The sequence below is a fragment of the Strongylocentrotus purpuratus genome, unplaced genomic scaffold (assembly GCF_000002235.5).
Source record: "Strongylocentrotus purpuratus isolate Spur 01 unplaced genomic scaffold, Spur_5.0 spur5_scaffold_5, whole genome shotgun sequence".
Classification (NCBI taxonomy): domain Eukaryota; kingdom Metazoa; phylum Echinodermata; class Echinoidea; order Camarodonta; family Strongylocentrotidae; genus Strongylocentrotus; species Strongylocentrotus purpuratus.
The window spans coordinates 36,169,070-36,194,978 of NW_022145611.1; the positions used below are offsets into that span (position 1 = coordinate 36,169,070).

Below are 25,909 nucleotides of genomic sequence, written 5' to 3' on the forward strand. Positions count from 1 at the left end.
CCTAAGAAATTTCGTAGGTATTTTTACATACATTTTTCCTTCAATGAAAATAGCAATCCTGAACAATTACGAATCGTTCAAATTTTCAACATAGAAAAACCTTATTTGGCTTAATTAATCCAACATCCAAGGCGTAAATTCAACGACTTATATTTGTTGGAGTTGACTGCAGCTGCATGAGCCATATATAGGCCTTTTATATATATATATATATATTTATATATTTCGAATGTTGAACCTTGCACTTTTTATTGTCTTCAAGAGGGCGCAAAACTTAGCAGTAAAATGATATGCTTCTTTTTCTTTTGTACGTCTTCTTCACAGGGTGGTATTATAGCTATAGCGTCTGGGGGGGGGGGGGGGGCTCAGTTGTCCCACCTTAATTTCTCAGGAAAGAGATTACAAACAAAAGCCTAGGAAGAGATAGATTTGTCTATAGGCCCCTGGGATATATATCAAAGACAAAATGATGAGAGATGCTCAGTGAGAAGTTTCATTGAAGTTTTGCACAAGTCTATTGAGAAAACATAAAATAAACGCTCAAACATATCTAGAATGTCGAATTGTCGATACAGATTCTAGTTAGTTTGTTTTTATTTTTTATTATATTTTATGTTTGTTAAATGTTATTACCGGGAAGTAAGCACTTTGCGAAAAATGTCCAAAGCTGAAGTGGGTACATGCCCACCGCCTACACCATATATTACACAAATTGCCCTTTTAATTTTCGCTGCTACCCAATAACATCCTTTTTGTATGGGCGTCTGTTGCTTTATACGCACATGAATTTAATCATGATCTCAGCGTGCGGAGCTAGCGTAGGTTGAAAGACCCCAGAATAATCTTCTATAAACAATGGCTCTGTAACTGAAACTTCCGTAAGTATCAAGTAATTCGAGAAATTGTGTGTATTTAGTAGTAGAATTCCTAAATCACTATTAACGCTTTTTCTACGGATTTCCTTGATGAGGAAACGTAAAATGTGTCCTAAGACCCTTTATGATACATATCTTTATCCCCCTTTCCCCTCAGTGACGGCTTGACTCTGGTTCTCGGTGTTGATAAACAACCAGCGCACAGCTCAGGGACGCGACGCCGTGTGTAGCCGGCTGATTTGACTTCATATACAGCTGTGCATCTGCACCGGCTTGTGTGTGTGCACGAGAGCGACAAAGACGTTCGAGCAATTATCGGGGGCCATTTTTGCTATAAATTAAGATTTCGTCTGATTTGAAAATGTCAGGCGTTGAGCTGAAGCCTATCAACGATGCAGGTGGATCAAACATTCTTCTTCCGTTGGGAAAAACGAACTTAGGAAGGGGCTCTTTCTTTGAGGTGAGCATCAATTTCTCATTTTTGGCTCATTGACAAATATTTTCAGTGTGCGGTACCTGCGAAACTGTGTATCCCATATGGTCTAGTGGTTAGGATTCGGCGCTCTCACCGCCGCGGCCCGGGTTCGATTCCCGGTGTGGGAACATTCTCTTTTTTTTAAAGTCCTTCTTTTAGATAGTTTTTATGTAGGGGGTATGTTACTCTGCACTTTTGTACATAAGATCACCTATGTCTTTAATATTCAACGGAATTTCCCTATTATTATTTTTTTTAAACAGATACAAGACACCTCAAAAATTAAAATGGCAATTGCATTTTCCTTCAAAGTTCAAGTTCAAACTAGGCATTGAATCAAAGTTGGCACAATGTCAAGGGTAGACCCAATTGAGGACTGGACGCACAAAACTTTTCAAGGTCACTTGCTTGTATTATGAGACAGCATCTAGGCAACATTTTGTGAATTTTGGAATATCATAAGCCATAACAATTTCATATTCATATCATGACACTTCAACTAATTGTTATTTGTGCAAATGTTTACGTTTTTCCTTGCGTCGGCCTATAAACAATAAATACGCACACGTAAAACCTCAGAATGTATGCAAGCTCAAATTTTGTTAAAAATGGTGGAAAACAATAAAAAATTACCAAATTTGAATCCGCTATACATGCAGCTCCTTAGAATTTCTTTATTGCATATTCTGAGAGAACTTGAGGTGATTTCAATCATGCATCATTTTTTGCTTACCGGTAACAGACCTTTATATGATGATATGAAGATTTTATATTTTTAATTAAGGATGTCATATTCTCAATGTTCTTGTGACAGTGTCTCGCCTGTTTCAGTTAATTTTCTTCCAGTTGATTTTCTTCCAAAAATGTATCTTTTATATAGCTAAGATTTTGTGCTACAAGAAATGTAACAGTTTCTTTTCATTTAGACTATTGGGTCATTAGTCAAATTATAGAATTAAAAAGTACAAGTCGAAATTTGCCTCAGCACAGTGTTTTCCCCCTTAATTGGACAAAGGAAGCTTAACTATTTGCATTTCTAGATTCTGATCATGAAAACAAATGCATTTATTCTTGGCACTAAATCAAACATGTAGAATGACATAACATCCGACACTAGCTACTCTAATATTATTGTTCCAATTATGACTAGTTTTCATTTGATTCTCTCAAAAATTGGTTTATAATCTTTAATAGCTCTTCTGCTTTCCAAAAATACCTCACACACAAAATGTTCTGTTCACTACCAGTCATGAGCTAGCTAAATACAATGTACTACTACTGGTATACCATACTAGTACATGTCTGTGATATCACTAATTGCTATGCCGACTGATTGCTATGTCGAATGATTGCAATGCTGACTTATGAAGCAATTTCCAACCTGAAGATGAAATCTGAGAGTAAAACAACCATATCCATTTCTACAGCATGTAATGCTCTATCCAATGAAGCTAATGGTCTTTAAGCATCTTGCAAAAAGAAGCTAATCCCTCTTTGTCTAAGATGATATCACAGACATATTGGCATTTCTTTACCTACACTGTATGACCCCCAGTTGCATTCATAACTATTCTATGGAACAAAGATTGATGTGCTACAAGTACATGTACAGTAGGTACTACAAACGAAGGGTTAATATTGTTATGAAATCATGACAGTCAACGCAATGGCACAAACAACAGTACTTCTATTCTTCAATGAGGATTTGCCACCACAGGTTACATGTATAGTCTTTAGTTCATTTATCTTCCAGACTTTGGCCGTAATGACCTCACTTACTCCCATATATATAATTGATAGTTAAAATGTTAATCTTGTAATGTAGTTCATACTTTGAAGAAAAAGGTAGATGCCATCAAAGATTCTGTGATGAGGGTAAAACAAAATCAGTTTGAATGTTTGACTTTAATACCGGTAGTCTACATGTGTAAGTTAACTTAAAATTTAATGAACCTGAAATCTAATGTTAAATTTTACGACTCAGACCTAATCCTTATTTTGTTGTATTCTCATCTGATCATAGCAATTACAAAAAGATTTATATTTACTGGTACGGCGTCACAACTGGGTAAATTTGTGATCTAGTTAAAACTCTCTAATCATCTCACAGGAAGATCTACACAATAAACAAATAATTCAAATTCTGTTAAGTGTATCAAAGAATATCATCTTCTTATCTTTATTACTTTACTTCTTATCACAATGGAAATGCATATAAAGATATAAAGAATATATTGATCCCAACTCTGAGGTTGTATTCTTAGCTGTCACAGAGTAACACATTTGTACAGAGTATTGACACTAAAATGTTTGTAGGTTTATCATTTTAAAGTCTGGAGATATAAACAAAATGACCCACTTTAGTGATGCAATCACTCTCAAGATGTGATATTAAAATATTGTTCATGGGAATGAAGAAAGTTGTTACTGTTGCTGAAACTTTAGTTGTCCACCATGACGAAGGTGTTGTTGCTCACATACTGCATCTGGTAGCACCTTCAACTCTCCTTAGTGGTTTCTGGTAGGGATCCACCCATTGTAGCTTGATACTTTGCCAGAGGACTTGTTATGTAGGTCCTAGCCGGAACACCATCTAACATTAAACATTAACCCAAGCTATAAATAGTCTATGGAATAACACCAAATTATTAATCTTTTGACGAGAACTATAATTATCATCGGTCAATGCAATAAAATACATAACAGAAAAGATGGCTTCTATCATACATGTAAGAATTACATTGCATTCAAATATCCTTCCAAACTTCGAAAGAGTCTGAATTAATGAGTTAATATCCTATGAACATGTACATCATTCATAAATGAAAAAAATAGTGCATAACGAGTGACATTAATTACTATAAAGATATGATTCACAGTCTTCATTCTTTATCTCTAATTCAAAGGTTCACCTGTGACCTTGACTTTCTAAATGACAAATGAACACGCCTAATTTATTATTAGGATAAGGAATACAAATATGGATTCAACTTACAGTTTGACTTGGTTGACTAAATGTAGGGAATCGCAGCAGGCCTCAATGTCGGTTCTGGTGATCTTGACACTCCATGGAACTTAGACTTGCAGCGCAAAATGCCATGTTTTAGAGCTATGAAACAACTTTCATTCACCTCCAACCCATAGGTCCTGCCTGTATGACTTATGTGCAGATAGTGACACTACACTGCTAGGTAAGGCAACCCACCCACTATGATTACCTGTTGGAGCTGTGTAGAGTGCAATGAAGCCTAACTACCCAATGCATTCACCCCAATTCTTTAATCTACATAACAAATAAGCGGGTAGCATTGATGGGAAAGGTTGAATCCTAACATCCGGTATACACTTTAATATGGCATTGACTGTTCATATTTGTAAGGATAATAATAAATAAGTATTACTTTACGTATGATTCTTCATGTAGCGTATGATTTATGTTTTACATTGACAGATTGCAGATAAACGTGTTTCCAGAAATCATGCCGTTCTTGAAGTGGAAGATGGGAAAATCAGAGTCATGCCTGTAAGTTGGACTACATGTATATAACTATTTGCTTGCACAAATAATACCACAGTTCTGTGCTTAAATGTTATATTAATTATTAAGAAATGTGTACATGAAGTTAACGAGAAAGTTAAATAGAAAAACAAAATAAAACTGTTTGAGATTTTTCTTCTTCTTTTTCTTTTGGGGATGGGGAAGGGGTTGAGTTTATAAGTGAACAAGCATGATAGATTGGGGAAAAGATTGACAGTTTCAGAGGATGAAATGTCAGATTACTCATGTATGTGTAATTTTTTTCAAACATAAATGATGCCATGTAAAATTGTGAATGAAACTTTGTACCTGCAGATTCATACCAACCCCACATTCTTCCACGGTGCAGGAGGCACCAAGTTGGCACCCTTAACCAAGGATGTATGGCAAGACCTCAAGATTGGAGATCGCATTGCTCTCACGCCTGATGAACACATCTTTGAAGTGGTTATTGATGACAGACCTATAGTACAAGAGACCCAAAATCCTAGGTGAGAATAGCATGGCATTTCTGTCAGAGATTATATTATACTGCATTTGATGATTAAAATTCACATGAAGTTGTCAACACACATTAAGAAATGTTATTGGAAATTTGGAATGTATTGAATATACAAGTTTATAAATAAGCATTTGCTTCATGTTAGTATCCAAACTTTCCAAATGTCATTTAACGGATCACCGAAGAGCCGGTCTTTTCTGGATACTAACAGGAGTTATACAAACCATCATCAAGGCTCTTTAGGTTTTACACGTATTGGTCACATGTGCCAATTTACAACCTGGAAAGAAACAGTGTATATATTCCAATTTTTACCCCTCTATTTGGTTGTTGTTGGGGGGAGGGGGGGAGGGGGAAGGGGTGGCTTACAAAACTGTAAATAGACTTAAAAATGAATGGGACATTTCTTAATGCCTTGGATAGATATTCTTCTTATCTTAGATTCTTTGGAAATTATTAATTGGTTTTACTTTGATCCAAATTCCAAAATCGTTATCAGTTGATGCTTTCTTTTTTTTCAGACTTTCTGCTGAAGGAGTCTCCCCCATGAAGCAAACTTCACCATTCAAGCAGACTACATCACCCTCATCGCATCGCAACAATGGAGTGGAAAATGGCCAGTCTAAAGGTTCGTTCAGGCTTAATCTATTTTCTTGTGAGCTTAATGCATAAACTTTGTGTTATTACCTGATGTGCCTTGATCACACAATCCACAGTCAGTGTAAAATAAGCAAGAGGTCTTGAAATAATGTTCACTAGTTGATAAATCCTAAATATATAATTTACACATTTGTATTAAAATGCATTAGTGAATATGCATTGCACATAGGTTAAGTCACAATCGAATACTGTACAAGACTTGTTAAGGGCATAATTAGGCTCGCTGTGACTTAACCGAATGTAGTGTATATCACTATTGCACAAGCTTCAAAACATGAATCATTTTTTCAATAAAATGGGTCTACAATTTGAATATAACGTCAAGATATCCGCAACAAAATGCCAAGAGTCATACATTCATGGAAACTGCTTTTATTGAGTGACATCATAAGCACAGCCAAACATTACTATGTGAATCTCAGTGTGTGTATCAACGTCCTTGCCATTTGGAACCATGTGCACTTCATCACATTAAAATATTCTATGCGCAAGAGATATGCAAATGCAACCATGACCATAACAGTAACCCTTTTATCTTTGAAGAAATAAAACCCATTGCAAATATAAGCAAAACCCAGAGCAAATGTATTCAAACCTTAGAGCAAGTGTACCGGTAGGCAAAATCCAGAAAAAATGTCCCTTGGGCAAGTGTTGTGTCACCATTAAGAGACAAACATGATGATGAATCTTACCTTCCCACTTATCATAAAGGATTATTAAGATGTGCAGTTCCTTGTAAGAAGTGATTACACATTCTGTTAGTATGCTGAGGTCATGTAAAATGGTGTTGTATAATTTTTGTCATGTAAAATGGTGTTGTATAATTTTTGTCTTCCTTTATTGCGTTAGAAGAGGATAATGGTGGTGTCAAAGAGAAATCAACCGAAAAAGAAGGAGAAAGTTCACCTGCTACATCAATTGAAGGCGATGATACCAGAGATTCTACCACAGATGGTAAAAATACTACTGTAGAAAAAGATAAATCCAGCTCAAAGGTGGAGGAAACAGAGGAACCAGATAAACAAGAGGAAGGGGAATCTAAACATGATGATAAATCAAACAAGGTGATTATGTCTGCTTACTTTCACACTTTCATAGCATTGTATTGCATTCCTTCTTTTTATTTTCATGCACATGCTCTGAAATAAGTCCACTGATAATCAAAGAAATAGTGTATTTTCAATATTTGTTTTAATTACCTGTAAAGTGTTTTCTTGTTTGTTTGATTGTTTTGACTTTTTTTTTTGTTATGCCTCCGCCACCGAAGGTGGTGCCGGAGGCATCTTGTTTTCGGGTTGTCCGTCCGTACGTCCGTCCCGTTTGACCGTTATCACAATATCTCAAGAACCATTTAAGATTTAAACTTAAGACTCGGGAATAGTATTTATCACCATAGGAAAACGATCTGATTAGATTTTGGAGTACGTAGGTCAAAGGTCACAGGTCACAGAGGTCAACTTATGAAATTCCTTGTATTGAGTTTGTTAGCGCGATATCTCAAGAACCATTTGAGATTTAAACTTCAAACTTAAGGATAGTATGTATCACCATAGGAAGACGATCTGATTAGATTTTGGAGCACGTATGTCAAAGGTCAAGGGTCACAGAGGTCAACTTATGAAATTCCATACATTGAGATTGTTATCATGATATCTCAAGAACCACTGGAGATTTAAACTTCAAACTTAGTGATAGTGTGTATCACTATAGGAAAACAATCTGATTACATTTTGGAGCACGTAGGTCAAAGGTCAAGGGTCATAGAGGTCAACTTATGAAATTCCTTGTATTGAGTTTGTTAGCGCGATATCTCCAGAACCATTTGAGATTAAAACTTCAAACTTAAGGATAGTATGTATCACCATAGGAAGACGATCTGATTAGATTTTGGAGCACGTATGTCAAAGGTCACAGGTCACAGAGGTCAACTTATGAAATTCCTTGTATTGAGTTTGTTAGCGCGATATCTCAAGAACCATTTGAGATTTAAACTTCAAACTTAAGGATAGTATGTATCACCATAGGAAGACGATCTGATTAGATTTTGGAGCACGTATGTCAAAGGTCAAGGGTCACAGAGGTCAACTTATGAAATTCCATATATTGAGATTGTTATCATGATATCTCAAGAACCACTGGAGATTTAAACTTCAAACTTAGTGATAGTGTGTATCACTATAGGAAAACAATCTGATTACATTTTGGAGCACGTAGGTCAAAGGTCAAGGGTCATAGAGGTCAACTTATGAAATTCCATACATTGAGATTGTTATCATGATATCTCAAGAACCACTGGAGATGTAAAAACTTCAAACTTAAGGATAGTATGTATCACCATAGGAAGACGATCTGATTAGATTTTGGAGCACGTAGGTCAAAGGTCAAGGGTCACAGAGGTCAACTTATGAAATTCCATACATTGAGATTGTTATCATAATATCTCAAGAACCACTGGAGATTTAAACTTCAAACTTAATGATAGTGTGTATCACCATAGGAAGACAATCTGATTACATTTTGGAGCACGTAGGTCAAAGGTCAAGGGTCACAGAGGTCAACTTATGAAATTCCATACATTGAGATCGTTATCGCGATATCTCAAGAACCACTGGAGAATTTTCACTTCAAACTTAATGATAGTATGTATCACCATATCATAATATCTCAAGAACCACTGGAGATTTAAACTTCAAACTTAATGATAGTGTGTATCACCATAGGAAGACAATCTGATTAGATTTTGGAGCACGTAGGTCAAAGGTCAAGGGTCACAGAGGTCAACTTATGAAATTCCATACATTGAGATTGTCATCATGATATCTCAAGAACCACTGGAGATTTAAACTCCAAACTTGTTTAAATTGCTCTATGGCGGAGGCATCATTTTCGACTGCGCGCAGTCAAAATTCCATCTAGTTTTTTTTTCATTCATTATTTTTGTAGGGACAAGTTTTGTAATGTTCTTTTGGGAAGGAAGTGTTTTTGTGAAGTGATTTTGATGGCTAACCTTTATGTAGATCATTGTGATAGATGAAATACTGGCCCAAATAGAGATCACCTCTATATTCTTTTCTTGAAGATGCAAAGCATGTGTGGATGGTTATCTTGTTATAACCCAAGCTGCAGAAATACTTGTTTTGTCTTCCTCCCATTGTATTAAACTTGCCATGCTAACACTCGTCTCTATGTGTCCTTAGGGACCTGGCACGGTGGTGCTTGGCGATACTGAGATAGCACTTCCAGTGCAGAAAGAGAGGACACTCCCAGCCTGGATGGCCGCTCCTCCCAAAGCAGAAGCAAAACGTGCAACCACCACAGGGACCCCAGCCAAGAAAGGTGAGGGCATCAATCAATCAGTGCTGTATGATGTGCTTTTCACTTAGTGCTGTAGCCGAACCGCCAAACCGAATGGAAGTTCGGCGAACATGGCACTTCCAAACCGAACCGAACGCAAAGGCCTGGTTCGGATGTTCGGCAGAAAAATGTAAACGTTTTTGCAAGCTAATAAACTTGTCGTTTTGTACCTAATTTTCATGTCATGATTGCTCATTTTATATTTACTTTTTTTCCATTTTCCGCCTTTGTGATTTATGCCTATCCAGTGGTGGGCGCGACTTCACTGGCGCCATTTAAATCTCAAATCTTGACTACGCTACGTCGCGATCGGAAGCCATAAACAAGAATACATGTGCGTGATCAAAGCACAAGTTCAGCTCAAACCCATTCAACAAAAAATTAATGTTTTAATTTTAACAATATCGGACAAATTTTACAATATAAATAATGAAATAAATATATATTATAGTATGGTATTTATTTATTCAGGAAAAATAGGGATTTTATATTTTTCTTATTAAAAATAAAAACTTATAAAAAACAGTTATTGACGAGCCTGAGTCTTTATTCAAGATGGCAGATTTCACGGGTGGTATTCTCATAAGTTAAGCCGGGACTAAGTCCAGACTAAACAAGAATTTTAGTTTACACTTCTATGGAATGCTAGGTTTCACCTTCCTCCTTCAATTTTCATGATAAAGATAATCTACCAAAGACTTTGTTGAAATTCACTTCATACTCATAATATCTTTTTCATCCCATTTCATTGCAAAATTAATTTTTTGGACACTTTTCATTGAAGGATTAAAATAATCTGTACAGGGTAAATTAGTTTGCAACAGGCACTCCATAAAAATATGAACTAACTAAGTATGCGCTAACTTAGTACGCACTACCGGAATACCACCCCATGACTCTAACATTAGACAACAACCGTCTCGGAAAATCTTTAAAAAGTATCATTTATTGACAAATTGAAAACATGAATCTTTTAAAATTGAAAATAAAACACGATTCAAGATATTTATTTTTCTTCACAAATAATTACTTTTAGAGCAGTTTTTTAATGTGAAATTCGTGCTGGTCGGAAGCAGTGTGCAGAAGTCCTCCGTGCTGGTCGGGCCCGGCAGGCCGGCCGGCCCGCCCAGTGCCGACTGCCGTGGCTATAACGCTGCTTGCTATTATATTACCGAATCCCGAACCGAACCAAGTTCGGGTGAAAAATTGCCGAACCCTGCCGAACCCTGCCGAACCGAACCGAACACGAACATAGCGTCTGACTTACAGCACTATTTTCACTTTAGTATTTAATATAGTGCATTAAATCTATTTAATTGCCATACGCATACGAACTGTATATATGAGGCTCTATATTCATCAAGTTGTGATAATAGCGGAAGTAATTTAGAAATTATGTCAGTAAAGTGATAAAATCAGAAATTGAGGGATATAGCCATTTGAAAGCTACAGTTTTTGTGTGAAGCAATATGCCAACAATGACAAAAGATGCAGGATTTTTTCAACTCCTTGATTACTGTAATAATTTAGTAATAATGCTACGTACTTTCCGTTCTTTAGTTGTATTTACTATTGTAATGTTGATTTCTATGATGAGTACATTATGTGGCTTGATGTATATTTGATACAGTTTTTTGTATCTGTTTGAATTAAGATATTATGCATCAAGATTTATATTTCTGAAAGAAGATATATTGAAATGCACCTATACTGAATTGCAATCTGGGTTCTGTGTCCATTATCTCTGATAAAGCATCCCATAATGAAGACACTGCCACACCACAGAAAAGAGGACGAGGAAGGCCTGCTGGTGGTACAAAAGCTACACCTCAAGCCAAGAAGACACCTACCCAGGCTAAAGCACGGGCAAGAAAATATGTGGATGATGACGATGAAGACTACCTGTCTGAAGACGATAAGCCTGCCCCCAAGAAAGCCAAAACCTCGAGATCTCAGAGGGGGTCTGCTAAGGTAGCGTCGTACGCTGAGGATGAATATGATGCCTTGGATGAAGAGTGGATCGCATCTGATGTGGACGATGATGGCAGCGATTGGGAGATGGAATCACAGTCACAATCACATAAAAAGGGCAAGGTCAGGATTCAACGTTGAGAGATTGTGCTGATTTAGTTGTGCAGAGTTGTAAATGTATGCTTGGAAAATGAAGTTTAGTCTATACATATTGATCTGCATATAGAATTGAGGGTGTGCTGCAAGCTCGATAATGGTTCAAGATGTATTGTAAATTGAGTTTGATATTCCTTACCATATTTCTACTTTTTATGGTTATAGCCTACAGTGTAGATTACCTATTGGGATGCAAAAATCATGAAACTTATATTTGCATGACACACGTCCCCACTCCCCCCCCCCCCCAATTAAGATGTAAACATTTCCAAAATGAAAATGAATATTATATAGATAAATATTGTGTCCTATATTTTAACTTACCAGGGGGGTGTTTCACAAAGATCTTAAGTTGAACTTATCTCTAAGTTTGACTTATCAATTATGGAAAGCTGTTAGCATCTATACAAATGTTTTGTAAAAGTTATTTTAAAAGGCTTAAAATGTTAATTCATGATTTCTATTATCAAGGAGATTTCATGGTCTTGATATGGAATTTATAAAAAGTAAACAATATTTGAATTTTCACTATTGAAGATATTTTATTTTAAGGCTACAAGTGGCTCTCCATAATTTTTAAGTCCAACTTAGAGATAAGTTCACCTTAGGATCTTTGTGAAACACCCCCCAGACCTGCTGTTTTGTTTCAAGAATATTATCAAGTGACATACAAGTTGAATCAACAAGATAAACAGCTTCTATGTATGGGAAAGGGGGGGGGGGGGGGGGTAGCCAGAGAGCCATAGAAAAATCATAGAAGTGCTTTAAAAAAAAAAAATTATTCATTTATCCTGATTGTAAGCTGTATAAGGGGCATCATAACTGTTTCATTAAGGACTATCCATAAAGTCAAGACTTGTCTATGTGATATTCTATGTAGATGATATATATATATATATATGTATATTCTCGATGACATATCAAATCATACTTTATTTATCAAATTTGTAGGGCAAGGGAAAATCTCCAAAAGGTAAATTTGTGAGTCCCAGAAAGCGGGGGAGACGCAAGAAGTATGCACAATCTAGTGAAGAAGAGGAATGGAGCGAGGAAGAAGCCTACGTGCCCCGCCCTTCCAAACGTCGAGCATCCTCAACCTCCAACTCACAACCTACAGGACAAGCGAAGAGAGGAAGAAAGGCCCGACAAGACAGTGATTCTAGTGAGGATGAGGAGGAGTATGTACCAAAACAAACCAAAAGGACTCCTGCAAAAGCTCCTGCAAAAGCTCCTGCAAAAGCTCCTGCAAAAGCGAAAAAGGATTCTGGTGGGAATAAAAAACATGATGTGAGTAGCGATGAAGATGATGATGATGATGAAGCACCGAAGAAGAAACCAGAGAAAACAAAGAAGCCCAAATCTTGCCAGTTTGGAAAACGCTGTTACAGGTATGTCTAAGTGATTTTCAATAATTGCAAGTACATGTATATATCCTATGTTTTCATTTTATCTATCATTTCTTTTTACTTCAGACATGTATGCAATTAAATTTTCTATTATTTCTATATAAATTAGAAAATTCTTAGAATGATTACAATAGAGAGCTATAAGCTCTGCTCAGACATTTATACACTTGATTCATCAGTCAGCAGCAAATGACTACAAGTACTCTATTTTTACAATTTGCACATAATAATTGATATAACAATGTTTTTTTTCCAATTTAATGGAAGGTAATATGATAATTTTGATTTTTTTTTTTCTCCAGAAAAAGTGCCGCTCACATTGCAGAGTATTGCCATCCAGGAGATCCGGACTACCGATCAGATGGAGATGAAGGAGATGAAGAAGATGATTATGACAGGCCTGAGTGTGAATATGGAACATCTTGCTATAGGTAACTCAATCAAATTAAAATTATCTCTGTAGTCGACCATATAGGCCAAGCAGAATATCAAGACATTCATTATGTGTGACTGTTTAACTATAAATCCAATACCAATCCAACCCAAAGCACTTACATAACATTGGCTCTTTAGAGAGGTCGTAAGAAACTGAATATGGCATACAATCTATGATTCACTAAACCATCGGTTGTAGCCATGTATTCCTGAAACAGAGTTAAGATTAGCCTTCTAATTCCAGAATTGCTTAAGAAGTCTGCATGTTAGAGATACATGACCACATGACTGGCTCATTGTCTTCCATTATTGTTATTTTGTAGTAAAAACTTTTGTATTCAGGTAGCCAGGGTATATCTGTAAGTGCTGGGGTGAGCAGTCAAATTTATTTCCCTGAATAATACATGCTGGTATCAGACTAACCTCAATAATATTCTACAATATGTAGGATGATCGTATATGGTTCCTTCTATTATCGACCAATTCATTATACATTATGTTGGTGATACCTCAGCCGGTTACTTTTGTTCTTCATTTATAATAATATGTGATATACCTCTGGAGTGACCATCATAATTTACATCATTTTCATTTATTTCCTTTGTAGGAAAAGTGATGAACACAAGACATTTTATAAGCACACTAAGCCACCACCCAGACCCAAGAGAGAGGCAGCCCAAAAAGGTAAACTCTTTTGATCAAAGCAGTTTTCTAAATACTTTGAGATATTAATAGAGAAATGGAGACTGCAGCAAGTACATGTGTGTGATATCTTCCTACATTGTTTAAATAATGAAAGTAGTGTACAAATACAGAGAGAAATGCAAAGTATCAGTAATAGGATAAAAGGGAATACCTTCCCTATATCAACTTTTTTGGAGCCACCAAGTTTTCAAACATGTATCATGATGAAGATTTCATTTGACAAATTAGAAATCTTGTGTTTGTTTTGCCTTTTCTATAAGAATAATGCTTTACGATACCAATCTTAACAATGTTTTAATTTCAAGAAGAAAATTAACTTTTCCGAAGTCCATAAGTGATAGATAATATATATTGGAAACAGGGTGGTTAAAGTTATCCATGGCACTGCAAATTTAACATTCAGTGTAGGAATATTTTGAATTCAAGTATATCAGAGTATATTTGAAATAAATATATCAGGATTAGCATTCTTTCTTCATTTTTTTTACTACCAATCTCAGTCTTGAAGACGGCAGGATTCAGCGACGATGAAGAGGATGATGATGAACCCAACACGTACGACCGCACTGATAGTTTCTTGAACGATGATGTCTCGGACTCAGCCTCTGTGCCTGCAAAGCAGTCTGATGATTCAGACTGGGATCCAACAGAGGGTAGTCAAGATTTGAGAGACCTTCAGAAAGATGCCAAGGAGTTTATGGGCAACAAGAAGATGCAGAAGACATAGACTTCTTCAATGACTACACCCGCCTGAGACATACAAATCAAATGCAGTTCTAATCTTAATTTAAAATGATATTTTCTCTAATTGAATTGCATTGACAATCAATAAAGAGTAATTGTTCTAGATATAATGGTAAATGGTTCGCACCGAATCCTATATATCTGTTTTGAAAATTAAAACGTGACACGTGATGATTTGATTTTTGACCTGGATTTATTCAAACTGGTACATGTATGCTTATGTTGTGTTCACATTCCAAATTCATTTAGAGGGGAAGCAAATTTGGATATTGGGATAGTCACCTCAAGATTACTAGTATGACTGGTACATACCAGCTTGTCTAAATTTTGAGGAAAAAAAAAAATTACATTGGTGAGTGATTTATGATTAATTATTAAATCGTTGATAATTTTGCATCAATTGTATTCATTCCTTTCTTGAACATCTGAGTCACCCATGATCAGATTTTGATGTATTCGGGATGTTTACTTCTGTTTTTGAGTGACTTGAGAAAACTATGAAGCAAACTGTATGATCCAATACCTTTGAATTGTCTGTACATTTATCTGAGCAATGGAAATGCAAAGGACAGTTGAAATCATGTAACAACAATAGTTACTGTAAATTAACAATGTGCTGTATTTTCTTTTTAAAACAAATATATTTTCTTGAATCTTGCAGATGTTGGCATGCATGTAGATTGTTTGAAGACTATACTACAATATTCTTAACTTCTGCATATTTTAGTATAACTGGTAAGTCAAAATGGAGTGGGTGCAACATTTAACATCTTATGAGTATTTTTTTAATTATTACTCATGAACACAATGAGATCCTAGTTGTGAGGTTTGTTAAGCTAATGTAGTGAGATAGTGTTCAATTTCTTGTTGTAAATGTAGGTGAATGATGATTTCTGCATGATAGTCTGTACATTTTTAGATCATAATTCTTGAGTGACATCTGGATTACCTTTAGATCTTTCCCTTGTCTATTCCTGTATGAGTAATGATTGATGTGAAATGAGTATTATCTTTCTTAGATTGATTTATTAAGTATTAAGTTTTTGTAACTTGCCAAATCCTGAGAATTCTGTAATTATTGAGTTTCCTTTGCTCTTGTTCAATAATTAGAACCTTTATCCTCTTAACCTTTTAAAATTTTGAAACAATGACTGTCACTTTTGAGTGAAGTGCAATAATGCCAGCAAGAAACATTGAATCTCATAATTGTAAAATGTAAATATAGTAGATGCATAAAGGTAAAGCAAATGAATTATTAATGTAATGTAATGTATGGTATTGTATGAAAAAATAATCTACAAATGATGGCCCTTCCTCATAACACATATATGTTAATCTTATCTCTGGTTCAAATTCCTTTTATTAACAAAAAAAGAAATAACCAATGCCAGTCTAAGAATAAGCCTTGATAATATATTTAAATTGAATTTTAATCGAAAAGAAATAGAATTATAGATTGCCCTTATGGGCGATTCAGTTCTCATATTTTAATAAGATATTCTACAAGAGGAAACTATGGCACATTGAATTTGACATTTTGCTGACATACCGATTAAGTTTTTCCGTCAGTAAATGTTTATTCTGTGCTTGTGTTAATGTGTTTTTGGTATGTAGGTATGTCATATTGTGGATCATGATGAATGTTGTATACTGTATTAGGTTAAGAACACATGTATTTCGGATGTTATTTTTTTATACTCTATTGTAATTATGCACCAGCTATTGAAATTTCGATTTGTGTAAGGAATGAGGCGATTAATCTGATAAGTGATTTATCTGTCTTTTGTATAATGTACAAAGGTTTAGTTCTGTGCCAGATACTGGTACCTCTGATCGTTGTGAAATGTCTGAAATATGGCTATGAGCATAGTAATTGCTTGGATACTTTGCAAATGGCATGCCTATCTTCTTTATTCGTAACGAACCTTTCTTCCCAAATTTATTTTATGTCTTCTCAAACGTGTCAGGATAAACTACATCTATTGATTTCTGAGGTAATGATGCACATTTATCACTTTAAATGTTGAATTCATGTCATATGAAACTTGTGTTTTTTATCACGGGCACTAGTGCAGTTAGTATGTTAACAGTGTTCACTGGATTACAGATATATTATCTTAATTTTTCTTGTGGCAATTACAAGAATTGTTCTACATACACTCAGCAAAAAAAAGTAACATTGGACACTATATATAATTAAGATATTTAAATAAATGTTTAATGTAAACTTATCTTTCATATAATTAAATGAACATAAATCATTCCTTTTTAAGACGATATGCAATTGGAATCGTACCATTCATACATGAGAGAGCTTAGCCATGTAACAATAAATGAGTCTCTAAAAGAAAATTGAAAAATGGGGCATCTGGCCATTAAAATGTTAAGCATTTCCATCTTATAGAGTCAACTTAAAACAATGTATCTCAAAAGTTTGCTGTTCCGAGACTTTTTTCTCATTAATTGATTTTGCAAGAATATTGTACAGATGCACTTTTAACACTTGAATGGTCACTTGCTCTGTTTTTGTAATTTTCTTAATCTCATTTTATTATATAGTTTAATAAAGTGCGTCCACCTTCTTTTTTTTTTGCCGAGTGTATTAGGACCCCAAGCAGTTACACGGATAAGACAAATTAGGCCCAATCTAAAATGAACGTGACCCATTTTGATTCACATAATTTCATTTGCAAAATGCGCTGGATGAATTGCCAACCACATGATAAACTTTGTCAGAAAATAAATGAAAAACTTTGTTTGTGTCAGTAAAAATTGATACGTTTATTCAGTGAGTTGCACTTGTAAAATGAAGTTGTATGGTTAGTTTTCACTTTCTCAACACTATATAATAGTGATGTATTGATGGCGCGATTTAATTCCAACCCCTAACAGAAGAAATAAAATTGAAATCAAAAGTTTTGTATGTATTATTACATTTTTTATTGTATTACATAAAAAAAGCATTGTAATTCACTGACAATAAAGATACATGTATTTTACAAGTTTTGACACTGTACATACGGGTCCATATCATGAATTCTTAAATGGATGTTTTTATTTTTTTAGCTTCCATTTCCCATAAATAGACCAGTTTACTATTTACACTGCAGGTATACTTAACAAAGTGTCCTCTTGACAATGATTGTAAGAGGTTCATTCACATAGCAACAACTAATTAAAGGTGATAAGAAGTCATTGGAGAAAATATCTGAACATTGAGTATATTACTAAACTGGTCTGTTATAAGCAATTTTATGTTTGCATGTTTGAAATACATGTAAGAGTAAACATAGAGTTACTAGCTGTACACAACCAGGTAAACTATTGTAGCCAAGTAATGCTGCTTCTTTCACATTTTATTGACATGTCAGATGTACTAAATGTATCCTTGATGCTCCATGCTTGAATTGAAATAAAATCACCCAAGTTTTATAACAGTATATTTTGGAATTTCACTACCTTCATTTTGATTGTCACAAATGCTTCAATTGAGAACACTGATGGCTAGTATTCTTGAGGTAGAGGTCTGAACCTGGACCCTAAAAAGAAAATATGTTTGGCGGCTATGGTGTTATGCACATTAACACTTAAAGGTCACATGTCCATAAAAAATGGCATATTAGTATTTGTTCATGTGTAAAATTGCATGAGGTTTGAGGGAATCCAATGTGATGCTACACATTTCCTTTCACATACATGTATTTCACAAATGGGAGATCAACACATTATTTTTTTTAGTACATGAAACTTATATTTTCACAATTAATTAGCATTAATTTCAATTAAAAAATGTATTTTAAAATAAAAAAAAAAATTACATTCTTCTACGTTACATCAAGAACTAAGTGCATGCCAAAGTTGGTAACAACTGTATATTGTATAGATCTACAGTTAGCAACTAAATTATTCATACCCCTTGTAAATTTGATGTTTTTGTGATTAATGTAAGTCAAGAATGAAAAGTGGACTGGTTAAATTAGGGTTTTTGTTGAATACTCTTAGATGTAAACTTTAATAAGTCACATTTTCAAGAAACATACATCTGGAAAATTCACTTTTTTCAGTTAAAATTGAAATAAAGAGTAAGGGTATGAATAATTTAGTTGTTAAATGTATACTTTGTTAGACCAGATATTTGAAGGTTCTGATGTTCATAAATTACTTTCACTTTACTGCTCAGATAGTAATCTTGATTTATTATTGAAACATGATAAAATGGTTTGTAGACCTACAGTTTATTCTACCAACGACACAGAAAAATGTTTACAGATGTATCTGAAACCACCTTGAATATTTATACAGATATTGTAGACTTAAAGACAGTCATTTGAATCCCATCACCCGGACATTTCACTCATACACACAACCTGAGGAAAGTAATACCTAGGGTATGTGAAATATTCAAATCAAAGGCTTTTAAGCATGACAGCCACCAGAACTCCACCAAATAGCATTGTGACATTCAAATTGTTCGTTAAACATCATCAGTAGAGCAACAAAAAATTATATTTCTCTCCAAAATCAATCTTTTCGTGAGAATATTCTATTTACGATAAGGTTTTACCTAATTCTTGCTTCCCATATCCCTCGCCCCTTGGGTCTCGGTTCGTTATCCCCTCTCACAGTTTTCAATGATCCAAAATACATCCAACACATATGCGTATGTACATTATATTTACAAAAATGGCATAGTAAAAATGTATATTAAAAAAAAATGAGTGCAATCAATGCCATCATTCTGTCCATCGATGACCACAGTTTGGAGCTGTACACACGTAATACAATCGCATTCCCTCCTGCAAATGGAAAATGAGAAAGCAAAAGATGTATTTAGAAATCTTCATCACAATATATACGCCATGAATTAAGAGAGGTACTTGACAAATCTAATGATATGAAGACCTTAAACGTGAAGTTTTCAAAAATTTAAAAAACATCACTGAAACTAGATATATTTTTAATTTTCTGAATACAAATTTTTAATAGATTAAAATCTGGATTTATTTGACCTGGTAGTATTTCATTCACGAAATACCATTTCAAATGTTGTCACAATTTTATTTTAGATGGCATAGCAAATACTGGTAAAGGAAGAACTTCATTACAGAAAAAAACTATTATCATTTGCTCTAGGTCATGCAGAATTGAACTAGCCTTTAAAGGAAAATGGAAACCAAATGGGACTAACTGGGTGATGCAACATCTGCCCTAGGCTTCATTGTCAAGACATGAGGATAGAAATGCTAGAGTATGAGCCATACAACCATTAAATGGCACAAGCTTAAATACAATATACTGTACATGTATTAGAATGGTTTCTTACCTCTAATCTGTTTGCTTGTGACTGAAAGAAGACAGATTCTCTATGACCACACATCTCACATGGATGATCTTCTGTTCTCGGTAGGGTAGGATCAGCAACCACTTCTGCTACAATCTGTGTCAGCTCACTGGGAAAATAAAAAGGGTAAAATGACTGTTTGATTTTGATAATATTGGTGAATGGATAGGCTATAACCGGTAAAGTCCCATACAGACATGGCACAATAAACCATTTAAAAAATCCATTGTTACTGGTGGCAACAATAACATCTAAAAGATTCTCAAGAGGTAATGATTAAGGGGGTGGGAGGGGGGGGGGTGTAAAAACATTTAAAAGACATATGTACAACAGTGGTCCCTTATGCTCACTCCCTGATTTGTAATCTAATGATTGAGGGGGTGGGGGGGGGGGTGTAAAAACATTAAAAAGACACATGTACAACAGTGGTCCCTTATGCTCACTCCCTGATTTTAAATCTAAAGCTGTTTACTGCAATACATCTAGGTCTTGACAAGATGTTTGCTTGGTACATTGTAAGGTGTTTCATGTAGTTGAGAATTAAAAAAAAAAAATGTTTCTAACAAGTTATACATGGATAAATTGTTAAACTTCACAATAAGGTGTTAATGATCAAAATACAAACATTATATAATTTCAGATTGATTTGAATTTAATAATCATTATTTTTAGTGAAATGATTTTGACTACAACTATATGATGAATCATAACTTTTCTTCTGAAAGAAAATGAGACAAACACATTTTGCTGTGGTATTTTTCTTTGGTAATGCTCACATACACTACATCTTGTAGAAATTAAGTGTGCATCTTTCCATTAAAATTAACAGCTAAAGGTTAAATGTACCAAATTAATAAACAGATACATGGTTGAGGTAGCCAAGGGAATACATGTACATGAAATATACTCACTCTACTTCATGGGTGATTTTATTGACGTAGACACAGGCATTATCAGCTTCTTGTTGATAGTCACAATTTCTGCACTGTTTGTACAAATAAAAAATCGAATTACAAAGGCTTCAGTATATGCTTAAATGTACATGTATTATGATACCGGTAGTTAAGTGCCCTGTCTTACAGTACACACCGAAAATCTCCGCAACACGATTTACACAATTCAAAATTTACACGATTCGACTGCTCGCGGGAATCGTGTAACCATTTATTTTTACACGATTCGTTTTTTGCCAATGAAGCGAAATTTGAATCGTGTAAACGTGTAATCGTGTAAAATTACACGATTCCTCAATTCAGGTCGAATTGTGTAATCGTGTAATCTGCCCGCCGAAAATCTCCGCAACACGATTACACGATTCAAAATTTACACGATTCGATTGCTCGCTGGAATTGTGTTACAATTTATTTTCAGTGGTGATGGTGAGCAGGTTAAGGACGTCTAGTTCAGTAAAAGCAAGAAGTTACTTCTTGGTTGAACGAGGACAACGTGGACGATACGAGGGGATAGCGGAGATTACGCTTTCTTTCTCTTGTATATATTTTTAATTGCAGTGTCTTGTCTCTAGTTTTATTATAGAATGTTTGAAAGTTAAAAAAATTAGTCCACTTCCCGAAAAGCACTCTCGGATTTAATCCTCGGTGAGAAAAAAGAAAAAAGTGATGAACGACGAAGGAAGGGGGGAATTTTGTTATTCCTAAGTTGTAAATAAGTAAAAATGATTACAAAATGTAAAGGAGGGCTAACATAATTAAGTATGTTGTGATACTCTTACATTACAAGGCTGTACCAATTAGAATTAGGGTTCACCAGCTCATTCGTTACTATGAATATCGTTATACTTTTTTTATTCAATCATTATCCATTTTACAAACCTGGTTTGTAAAAACGCGTCACATGACGCACGAAAACCAAGATTTGTCGACAAACCTCCTTTGTGAATTCGGGCCTTAGACTTTGATCACTTATTGCTTTTTTAGCGTTTCTCATTTTCGTAAATTACCTTTTACAACATTGCATTATTCAGCTATATGTATAGCTACGGTCAAGGCTTAAGGGCACACTTCCTGTCACATACAAAAGAAGCTTACTCTGAATGTGGCCTGCCATTGACCCTCGCCGGGGACAAAGGCCGTTGCCCTAGCTACAGGCAGAGATCCTTACATAATACCTATTGTTCAGGGGGTTCCCCTTGAACATAGGATCCCCCTGAACAATAGGTATTACATGTACGTAAGTATGTAAGCCACTGGCTACAGAGTGTAGGGAACAGTTGCAAGCCGAGAATGAATAGAATAAGTGAATGGCCAACTGTCTTTGAGTTACGTTTAGCTAGCGGCACAGTGTCCCCCCACTTTTTCAAGTTCCCCCAAAGTGCCCCTTTGTATGTAGGAAAAGTACCTATTTTACTTTGACAAGTGTCCCTATTAATTTGTAAAAGTGCCCCTTCCCCTTTTCAACTCTGATAAGTGCTCCTTTTCTTTTGACACACACCCCTTTTCCTTCGACGAGTTCCTATTTTCCTTTACAATAAGTGTCCATTTTCCATTCTCATTAGTGTCCTTTTAATCTCTAGTAAGTATCCCTCTTTAAGTACGAGAAGTGCCCCTCTTCACTTTTGATAAATGCCCCCATCAACTCCGATAAATGCCCCTATTACATTCTGATCGGTGCCCCTTTTCTTTCAACTAAAGCTTTTTTTTATCTCTCTCTCTCTCTCACTCTCTCTCTCTTTCTTTCAATATCTTTCCATTCCCCCATATCTTTCTCGCCTCTCTTTCCCTCATTATGTTCCCCTCTTACCTTATTAATTTGTCTCTTTTCCTCTCCGTTTCATAGCCTTCTCATTTCTGTTAATTTTACTCGGTTTCGCCCTTCTTTTTTTTATCACTCTATTTCACTCTTTCTTTTCTTCCGGTCAACTTTTTAGTTTTCCCTTTTTTCTCTCTTTTTTCTGTTTATCTTTATCGTCACGGTGCCTTTCAACCCTCATTTTCCTTTTATATGTTCCCTTCTTCTCGTAGCTATCTTTTTTCCTTTACTATTTCATCTATCATGTCTTCCTGTTTCTGACGTTTTCCTACCTTGTCTAACGGATTAGTATACGATACATGTTAGTGGAAAGTGCTGAGGTTTATACACGAATATTAAGTACAGTAATTAACTGATGTACACTGAAGGTTGTGTATAAAGCAATTGGTGTAAGCAGGATAAGATTTAACGATTGTTGCAGCTTGTCGCATCGTTCTACCAATGCCCTTATAACCCTAATAACTATTTACACGATTACACGATTCAGAGCGACATTCTTCAATCGTGTAAATTTACACGATTACACAGTTACACGATTGTTACATCTGGTCGAATCATCCGACCAATGCACTTAACTATTTACACGATTACACGATTCAGAGCGACATTCTTCAATCGTGTAAATTTACACGATTACACAGTTACACGATTCAGGTGAATCGTGTAAACCGTGTAATCCTAAAAATAAATCGTGTAATCGTGTTGCGGAGATTTTCGGCGTGTACTGTATATAGCTACATGGAAGCACCCCCCCCCCCCCCTCCATCCCGAGTCAATGCTGGCTCTATTTTCAAACTACAAGAAGGTTGCATGTCTTTTGGAAATGACATTAGGACAGAAAACAAACTATAATTCTTTCTCATATGTACAGCTATCAAATCTACTTAATATAGTATATTGTTATGTAATAACAATGACAATTAATTATCAACCACTTCAAATGATATTCACACAGTGATATTCTTCTTTTCTGCACATACAACGTTGTTGATTTTAAGTTACTGTATAACGTGTTAAGATTTTCATTTGAACTACTTGTAATGATGATATCTTCAATTCTTGAAGTTGATACACAATTGTACTGTATGCTCCCTTGAACAACAAGTTGGCTTACTTCAAGTTTCTATAACTGCTCCACCAAAATGATCAAATGTTAATTGACAAAATAAATCAATCAATATCTATAGACTATACTTACAGCATAAAGTAATATCCTGTTTTCCTTGTCTTCTTTGGGTACAACATGTTGTTGCTGAAAATATAAGAAAAATTAAGTTTGTTGGTTGTAGGTTATGACACAGTGTTGATGAGGAATGGAAACAGGAAAGTTTTCATACAGCAGACACATTGTTTTTAAAATGGTATGCTCATTTAAATTTTTTCCAATAACAGTTTGCTTGGAATATGTTGTAACATGATGATGATGAGAAGGGACAACATCATGTTTTATGAATGTGTATGACCAATGACCATCTATATCTACGATACTTCACAATGAAAATTTCTACCCACCTGCATCCAGTTCAAATTTGAGTAAACTGTAATAAAGATTTGATTTGTATTGTACTTTGTATTGTAGACCCTCTAGGTTCTTTCTAGTAGAATCTAATTCTAGACTATTCTTCTTCTTCCAAATGTTGACTTACAGTGTACTTACACTCTCTTCTTTATTCTTTTTAAAGAAAGAAATCTGGACATGGACAGGTCTACAAAAATGCTCACAAAAAAATATTCCAATCTAGACTGTAACATCTATTCTAAGTAACAAAACAATTGCCCATACTAATCATACTTAGCCATGGCATGGCATAGCGACTGAGTTGATGAGTGCCAGGCCAGTTTCGCAGGCGGCGCCGCGTCCTCGGCCTCGGGCATCGCGGCTCAGCCGCCAGATGCAGAGCGTCCACACTTTATGCATTCAACACATTCTCTTTCGCAAAATAAATCACTTAGAAATTATAATTACCACTCTTGGCAAAATCTAATGCCTACAAATCCAGGTCCTCGCTTGGGTGGTTGCTCTGGCTGACTCAGTTCCATGATTTCTTGCTGTTATTGTCAATTTTGAGTTAAAGTATAACGACGGTGTCGTTCGGCTTTTCGATAAAGAATCAATACCTTCTATGGTGTCGCCAATTCGCAAATCAAAACATGAAGAACCCCATTTTCTAAACAGAATACTAAGTGTACACTGAAAGCCCATTATTAATATTAGTTCATGTGAATTAAAATTTGAGAGAAATTAAGTGGCGCCAGATAATTAATGATATAGTGATTGGGGTTACGGTAAAAAATAACTGATAAGGCTACCCTGGGCCTGGGTAAACGAGACTTATTTTTATTGGTTGGGCACCCATAATTTTAAAAAAAGTCACAAAACCCACCCTTAAAAATATCAAAATACATTTCCCCCCTTTTGAATAATGAAAACATCATTAAGCCCTTTTTATTATGGTCTTTGGAAATGGTGTGGGAGTAGTGCCTCCCCCTCCCCCTCACCCACCTATAGTACAGTGCATTCACATCGAAAAAATCTGAAAACACACTGTGACACAATTTGACCCCGATTCAAATTGGAAAGTCTTGGGAAGACACTTCTTTACGGAAGCCTTAATTAATACACTGCAAAGCTTCAATATATCAGCCTCATAATTTGTAATACTTTTTTTTGCACTTTTATTGGTTGGGGGCGGGGGGGGGGGAGAATGTATTCCAAAGACCAGAATTTAAAAGGTTTAATGATCTTTTCATTACACCATTATTTTTTTACGGTACCAGAATAATTTTTTTGCAAAAAAAATTACATTTGTGTTGGAATTACCGCTCCTCTACTTTATTAATTTAACGCCACTTAATTCCTCTAATAGGTTAATTTACATGGTGGCACTCAGAGGCGGCCATCTTGGGGGCAGAGGTCACAGTGCCTCCACTATTTCAAGTACCCAAAGTGCCCCATTTTATGTAGGAAAAGTGCCCCT

General features: G+C 35.3%; 2 protein-coding genes and 1 non-coding gene across 4 annotated transcripts; 2 read left to right on the top strand and 1 right to left on the bottom strand.

Annotated features, from left to right (window-relative positions):
* The first annotated feature begins 764 nt into the window (after window positions 1-764).
* On the top strand, window positions 765-18,261 carry LOC583036 (aprataxin and PNK-like factor). Of its 2 annotated transcripts, none has more exons than XM_030998350.1 (12): window positions 765-878; window positions 1,033-1,335; window positions 4,802-4,873; window positions 5,204-5,379; window positions 5,912-6,018; window positions 6,900-7,114; window positions 9,248-9,386; window positions 11,158-11,498; window positions 12,483-12,919; window positions 13,240-13,368; window positions 13,980-14,056; window positions 14,578-18,261. In XM_030998350.1, the coding sequence occupies exons 2-12, from the start codon at window positions 1,237-1,239 to the stop codon at window positions 14,802-14,804; spliced, it is 2,019 nt and encodes a 672-aa protein (XP_030854210.1). In that variant the 5' UTR covers window positions 765-878; window positions 1,033-1,236; the 3' UTR covers window positions 14,805-18,261. The 2 variants fall into 2 exon arrangements, with proteins under 2 accessions (XP_030854210.1, XP_030854211.1); XM_030998351.1 differs by having other exon boundaries at window positions 6,903-7,114.
* On the top strand, window positions 1,407-1,478 carry TRNAE-CUC. The gene has a single exon. It is a non-coding gene; the product is annotated as a tRNA-Glu (tRNA).
* LOC583058 (DNA-directed RNA polymerase II subunit RPB9) lies at window positions 17,738-25,057 on the bottom strand. Its single transcript, XM_011676889.2, is given in 6 exon segments — window positions 17,738-19,617; window positions 20,145-20,271; window positions 21,074-21,147; window positions 24,130-24,164; window positions 24,167-24,183; window positions 24,898-25,057. Coding segments are annotated over 6 exon segments (390 nt in total). The 5' UTR covers window positions 24,972-25,057; the 3' UTR covers window positions 17,738-19,554.
* Between the last annotated feature and the right edge of the window lie 852 nt (window positions 25,058-25,909).